This window comes from Triticum dicoccoides, chromosome 4B, assembly GCF_002162155.2.
Source record: "Triticum dicoccoides isolate Atlit2015 ecotype Zavitan chromosome 4B, WEW_v2.0, whole genome shotgun sequence".
NCBI lineage: Eukaryota > Viridiplantae > Streptophyta > Magnoliopsida > Poales > Poaceae > Triticum > Triticum dicoccoides.
This window is the reverse complement of record NC_041387.1, coordinates 648398517-648406029: the sequence shown is the minus strand read 5'-3', so window position 1 is coordinate 648406029 and position 7513 is coordinate 648398517. Positions and strand designations below refer to the sequence as shown.

At 52.3% G+C, this 7513-nt stretch overlaps 1 protein-coding gene across 1 annotated transcript; it reads left to right on the top strand.

Moving 5' to 3' along the window:
• Positions 1 to 2280: 2280 nt before the first annotated feature.
• Positions 2281 to 5495, top strand: LOC119292021 (beta-amylase 2, chloroplastic-like). The gene is made up of 2 exons (XM_037570847.1): positions 2281 to 3092; positions 3996 to 5495. The coding sequence occupies exons 1-2, from the start codon at positions 2527 to 2529 to the stop codon at positions 5110 to 5112; spliced, it is 1683 nt and encodes a 560-aa protein (XP_037426744.1). The 5' UTR covers positions 2281 to 2526; the 3' UTR covers positions 5113 to 5495.
• Positions 5496 to 7513: the final 2018 nt, after the last annotated feature.

The following is a 7513-nucleotide window of genomic DNA, read 5'->3' as shown; positions in this document are numbered from 1 at the left end:
TCTTTTGGCGGACGGGGTGAAACCCCAACCTTTGGGAGGAAGGATGCCGTCTTGTTGGAGAGAAGTTGCCACGCCATGTGATGTGACCTCAAATCCGTGAAGCAATAACTCAGCCGTGGTGGCCATGATCCAACGTTTTTCTTTTCGTCGTTCTGTCCGATGTGTAGGTCTGTCTAAAACCTGCAATGCTTGGTGCTTACAGATCTCTCCCCCTCATCCCCTCTTCAGCCTTGTACTAAAAACTTGTTATTGCGGTGTCAGTGAACCCATCTGCGTTGACTCATACACCGATCTGATACTTACTCACCTAAGGCCAAATTCACCGCGTGATCCCAAACGGACGTCCGTTTTGTCCGGATTCTGTCCGTTTGGGTAGGGATTTGGGATCGTGTCCGGGTCTGTCCTGGGATGCGGTGGCCGTGCGCCCAGCACGCGGCCGCATCCATTTGCCCCATTCTGTCCGCGTATATTTCTTTGCAAGTCCTTAATTTTTTTTATCATTCATTTTTGGTACATGATAATACATCATTACATTTTGACTAGTAAAGCAAGGCCAAAGAAAACAAGAACCACAAGAATACATTTGAGAAGATACCTAACTTCCATAACTACTCCCTTGAGTTGGGTTAGCGCCTTCTCGATGCACTCATTGTTGATCTGTGGAGGAGGCACGACGTTGCACCCTCCTTTCTTCTTCAAGCCAGAAGTCGACGTTGCTTCCTCACACGTAGTATCGTGCCTTGTTGCTTCTTCGCACGTAGTATCGTGCCTAGTCTCTAATCTAGCAACAAGTGCACTTGTCTCATCTAAAGCCTCTAGGCTATCTAAAAGTGCACGAACATGCAATACATTTTGCTCTATCAACATATCGATGTACTCTTCTTCCCAATACCAAAACTTGCATCCGTTCTACACAATAAAACTTAAAGTTAGCACCACTAGTCTAACCGAAGAGCACAAACCGAAGCTAAAAGAGCACATACCTCATCGTTTAAGCACTTGATGAACACCCATCCGGGATGCTCCGGCGTTGTAGACACGCGGCGCACGACCACCCTTGGGCAGTGGTCGCACTTGATGAGGGGCAACGGTGCGCCGACGAGCTTTTGGGCAAGCACCGAGCCCGGCCGGCCGCCATTCGCGTATCTGCCGGCGGGCCACCGACGGTGCAGATCCGAGCGGCTAGAGGACGAGCCACTGCCTGCATGTGGCCTTGCGGCCCTGCCAGGGCCTTCCGGCGAGGTTCCCGGTCAGTCCATGGCGCGGCCCGGCCTCCCACAGCCTGGCGAGCTCAAGACCGACCGTATCCGCCCCAAATCCGGCCGGCGGGTGCGCAAACAAGGTGGCCGTGCTTGGGTAGCTCGGCGGCGACGAGAGGAAGGGGCTGGGCAAGCGCGCGTCCGAGTTGCACGGCTGCAATGGCAGTGGGCGGCCGGCGGCGGCGAGGGGAAGAGAGGGGAAGAGTGGAGTGGATGCGGCCGGAGGGAGGGAGGGGGGCGGATAGAAAAAGGCCCGTCCTGTGCCACCGACAGGCGGACCAGGGGAGGACACGCGCAGACGACCCGCGCGTCCGCGTGGTGTCCGTTTCACCCCAAAAGCGGCGCAAACTTGGACCGTGGATGGGTCGAAAGCGGACACAAAGCGGACAAAAGTCCGTTTGCACTCGCGCGCTGGGCCGTCTCGTTTGTCCCTTTTATCCCAAACGGACGGAGACGGACCGGATAAGGTCGCGCCGTGGCCTAATGCAACATCAACATGCACCAGTTGCCAAGATCACACTGCTCACTTTACCTTCACGGGATCTGTGCCTGCGCCGCATCATGTGGCTGACACACCACGAGAATTCAGAAAAAAAATTACACAGCCGAGCCGAGACGACCGACCACGTCTGATCTAATCCACGCATCCGTGGACGAGAAAAATACTCCCTCGCCGCACACAAAAAATCGCCGGTAAACGAGACGCATTTTCCGCACACGGAAGCCGCAGGACATGGCGGGACGTACAGCGAGAGAGACCGCCGAAACCGGGCCGGGCCACGCGTCGCGCATCGGGGCCTCCTCCGAGCCCGACGTGGCCGCGCGCGCCGCCCGCGCCAACGCACACGTCGCCGTCCCACAACGACGCTTCGAGGCCGGTTCACGCGTCGCCGTCCATTCCCAGGCCCCGGCCCCCGCGCCCGCGCCGCACCACCTCACGTTGCCCTCACCGGCGGAGCACGCGCCACGTCCGTCCCCACCGCCACCTTTCCTCCCACTATTTAACCCCCGCCCGCCTCCGCCATTGTCAGCCCCACCCATTTCCTTCCCTTCGGTCGAGGCAGGCCGCAGCAATAAATCTAGGTCCGGAGTCGACTCCGTTCCCCCCATTCCCAGAACCATTCCGACCGGCGAACCCATTCAATAACAGCCCCGTTCGTCCGTCACATTCTGTTCTTTCACCGGTGGTCTGATCTTGCTCTGAGCATCGTCCGTCCCAAGCTCCCCGTCGTACGCGCGTGATCCGACCCAGCCCGTCCCCGTCCACATGGCCCTCAACCTGACCCACCAGACCGGCGCGGCGGCCATCGCGGCCACTCCGGCGCCGGGCGCGCGCGCTTCGGTGTTCGCGGCGGCCTCGCCCGCCGCCGCCGCAGCCGCCGGCTCCGTCGTGGCGCCGGCGCAGGCGGCCAGCCTGAGGGTGCAGGCGCAGATGGTGGAGCCCGCGCAGCCGCAGGCGCCGGACATGTTCCAGGCGATGGCGCCCGACCAGCAGCAGCAGGGCGAGGCCGCGCACCCGGACGCGGGCGGCGAGGAGGCGCGCAAGGTGGGCGTGCCGGTGTTCGTGATGATGCCGCTGGACACGGTGCGCAAGGACGGCAGCGCGCTGAACCGGCGCAAGGCCGTGCAGGCGTCCCTGGCGGCGCTCAAGAGCGCCGGCGCGGCCGGCATCATGGTGGACGTGTGGTGGGGCATCGCCGAGAGCGAGGGCCCCGGCCAGTACAACTTCGCCGGCTACATCGAGCTCATGGAGATGGCCAAGAAGGCCGGGCTCAAGGTGCAGGCCGTCATGTCCTTCCACCAGTGCGGCGGCAACGTCGGAGACTCAGTCAAGTACGCCCTCTCCTCCTCCATTAATTTCTCCTTACTACTACGTAGTATGTGTGGATGGTGGTCTTAATCTTTGCCTACATTCTTGTATTCATACATGGTTTAGGGTCGTAGAAGCAAAGCTTGCCATGTGCTGCCACCGCCCATTGCCATTAGTTTCTAGCCAGTGCACTTACACTATCATGTGGTAGACAAACGCTATGATGGGTACAGTATCACGTATAGAACTGTGTAGATGAGAGACCATTGAGGCAAACATCGTCAAGAAAAGAAACTTGTTATCTTCTTCATGGCGCTCATGGCAAAGCTTTCGTTGGTGATTTGAGTACCCGGGAAATCGGGATCTCATATGAGGCAACGGGCGACTCTTGACGTAGAAGTGATCGTGGCTCGTTTCCCACGCACTTTCTCGAACTGTAGGACGTGGACGGCCACAAATTTCCGGACCTCGTGATCTTCCAAAAATGAAACAAAACTGGCCTCAAGTCAGACGACACGTAGAGCTTGGATAACAAAAAGTACGTTGTACGTGATCCCTGCCCTGTGGACGGTGGCGCTTGCCCCCGTACGTACGTGGCCTGCCCACTCTGCACTTGATCTCTGACCACAACTATGTTTTTTATTTGATGTGAATTGTTACTCTCTCTAGAAATTATCCTTCTTTTCGAGAAACTTCTAATTTATTCATCGAACTTCTAATCTATTTCATTCTATTCATTGAACTTCTAATCTATTCGGTAGTACCACGGACATAAAAATAATAAAAAAATACATCCAGTAATATCATCGGGAAGATTACTGTTACTCTTATACTGTTTACTGTTATACTGTTTCACACCCACTAATTATTATTTTGTTTCCAATATAATTGGCCAAATGGTTGATGTGTGTTGTGCATGGATGCAGCATACCACTTCCGAAATGGGTAACGGAGGAGATGGACAAGGACCAGGACCTGGCGTACACGGACAGGTGCGGCCGCCGGAACTACGAGTACATCTCGCTGGGCGCCGACACGCTCCCGGCGCTCAAGGGCCGCAGCCCCGTCCAGTGCTACGCCGACTTCATGCGCGCCTTCCGCGACCACATGGCGCCCTACATGGGCAACACCATCTGCGAGATCCAGGTCGGCATGGGCCCCGCCGGCGAGCTCCGCTACCCCTCCTACCCGGAGAGCAACGGCACCTGGTCCTTCCCCGGCATCGGCGAGTTCCAGTGCTACGACCGCTACATGCGCGCCAGCCTCAAGGCCGCCGCCGAGGCCGTCGGCAGGCCCGAGTGGGGCAACGCCGGCCCCGAGGACTCGGGCAGCTACAACCAGTGGCCCGAGGACACCGGCTTCTTCCGCCGCGAGGGCGGCTGGAACACCGACTACGGCCAGTTCTTCATGAGCTGGTACTCGCAGATGCTCATCGAGCACGGCGAGCGCATACTCTCCGCGTGCTCCTCCGTCTTCACGGGTACCCCCGGGGTCAAGGTCTCCGTCAAGGTGGCCGGCATCCACTGGCACTACGGCACCCGCTCCCACGCGCCCGAGCTCACCGCCGGCTACTACAACACCAGGAACCACGACGGGTACCTGCCCATCGCGCGCATGATCGGCCGCCACGGCGCCGTCCTCAACTTCACCTGCGTCGAGATGCGCAACCACGAGCAACCGCAGGACGCGCAGTGCATGCCCGAGGCGCTCGTCAGCCAGGTGGCCAACGCCGCCAAGGAGGCCGGAGTGGGCCTCGCCGGCGAGAACGCCCTGCCCAGGTACGACGAGACGGCGCACGACCAGGTGCTGGCCACCGCCGCCGAGAAGGCCGAGGAGGACCGCATGGTCGCCTTCACCTACCTCCGCATGGGCCCCGACCTCTTCCAGCCCGACAACTGGCGCCGCTTCGCCGCCTTCGTCAAGCGCATGACGGAGACCGGCGTCAGGGACGTGAGCCGGGAGCAGGTGGAGCGCGAGGCCCAGGGCGTCGCCCACGCCACCCAGGGCGTCGTCCAGGAGGCCGCCGTCGCCCTCTGCAACTAATCAACTAACTCTCGCCGACGCCGTACAGATCTTATCTGGTGGTAAACTATGCATACATACATACATACCTACTATGATTTGTTGTGATCCGCGTACGTCGTGGTGTGTACCGACCGAACGAAGGTGGGAAGGAAACATATGGGGATCGATTCGATCGATCGGGTGACTTGGGAGTAGTTGCCGCGTCTGAAGCTTCCATGGCATGGCGATGCCGGTCTCGGCGTCGCTAGCTCAAAGCTTGCAGGGGACTGATGTACTACTACGTACTAAGCTACCGCAGTAGCAGTGCTGCACTGTAAGATCGATACTCTGAAAATGTTGTAACGCCTTGCTGTATCTGTTCCGCTAAAGTGAAATCAAGAACAGAGCTTGGCGAGCACTAATTTGTTGCTATCTTCTACTCTCTTCGTCTCATAATGTCAATATAAGATCATTTTGCAGGTTGTTTTGGCTTGCAAAACGATCTTATATTATGAGATGAAGGGAGTACCGCTTTGGAGCGTCATCGACTGAGTGACTTAGTCTCTCATCAACCATACAATCTTCACCAATGGCCTGCTTTACCCCTCACTTCCCACTCCAAGAACTGTAAATTTATGGAATGAAAAAAGTGATTTTTGCGAAATACTCTCTCTCTCTCTCTCTCTCTCTCTCTCTCTCTCAAACACACACACACAATGTAGTGCGTATAGAATTTTTCAAAATCTAACTTTACAAATTTTAACGAAAGTTACAAAGAAAACTATTTATATCTATAGTACAGTGCTCACTAAATATATAAATGTGAAACTACTTATAATGAATCTAATAATATATGGTTATCATTCCAAATGTAAATGTTTTCTCCAAAGATTTGAAAAGTTTGTGAGGTTTGACTTACTATATGCACTACAGTATGGAACGGAGAGAGTATGAAAAATGAAAAGTGAAAACACAAATTTCATATTTTTTTACTTTTCTTATTTCACAAAACCCACTTCTATTTCGTAAGTGCCACTTTGCATCACACGTAAATTTCACTTTTATTTCACAAAACCATTTCTATTATGCAAATTTCACTCCTTGATGTAAGCTATTGGACATATATTGCATGATGGATGAGAGGGCTAAGTGTCAGCCAATCCATGCTAAAATTAAGGGATACTTTGTGTCATCAGACCACAAGATGGCAACATTTGGTTTGCTGATTTTTTTCTTTTGATAGTAGACAGGAACACTCTTGTGGGTCTGTGGATGGGTGATGATACCGGGCGGAGCAATATTTGATGGCAATTACTCTACCTTTTTATCATCTCATGTGAAACTTAGTAAGGATAACAAATTATTCCATTCCATGATTTTGGTAATACGTTTTTCAGAAAAAGAAAGATCCTTCTCAGATTTCATTAACTGGAAACAAGTGCTTTTTTGCTTACATAAATACAGCAAAGCAATATTAAATATGGTCTTAGCTCAACTATAGAAAAGATAGACATGGCAAACACATGAAGACCAGCAACAAGACCCTTTCGTGGCTAGACAGGGCAATATAAACATCAACAGGCTAGAGAGCTTCGATATTAAAGCTACAACAACCAATAGGCTAGAGAGCTTCGACATTAAAGCTACAGTTAATCAACAACATCATCTGGGTTTGGAGCATCAACAACTTTTCTTCATACATATTTGATTCTCCTAGTATCAACATGCCATCTATGTACAATGCCAAACACTTCATTTGTTATTAGCTCACACATTTTTGTTCCCTCTTCTCAATTTTGTCTCCACTTTAGAGCATTTTGGTTTTCTCCATTTTCTGCAATATAAACCAATGCATCAGCCAATATGTGTTTACAACCACCGCAGGATCAATTCAATCTGTTTTAATCAAATATACCGTCATTTCTCAGTGTCTAGATAGTCCAAAAGACAACAGAAATACCCAGTGTCATTAAATGTTTATGTGCCTTTTTACATGCCATCCATGTACCTTGCGGAAATACTTAATTTGCTATTAGCTCGAACATTTTTGCTCCCTCTTCTCAATTTTGTCTCCACTAGAGCATTTTGGTTTTCTCCATTTTCTGTAATATAAACCAACGCGTCAGCCAATAGGTGTTTACAATCACCGCAGGATCAATTCAATCTGTTTTAATCAAATATACCGTCATTTCTCAGTGTCTAGATAGTCCAAAAGACAACAGAAATACCCAACGTCATTAAATGTTTTATGTGCCTTTTTACATGCCATCCATGTACCTTGCGAAAATACTTAATTTGCTATTAGCTCGAACATTTTTGCTCCCTTTTCTAATGTTGTTTCCACTTCAAAGCATTTTAGTTTACTTGTTTTTTTCTGAAATATAGACTAAGATGTCAACAAATAGCAAATCGTGTCTACAACCACCCCAGAATCATTCAC

Coding starts and splice junctions, on each gene's coding strand:
- LOC119292021 (XM_037570847.1), top strand. CDS start 2,527: ATGGCCCTCAACCTGACCCACCAGACCGGCGCGGCGGCCATCGCGGCC. Junction 3,093..3,995: donor AACGTCGGAGACTCAGTCAA/GTACGCCCTCTC, acceptor GCATGGATGCAG/CATACCACTTCCGAAATGGG.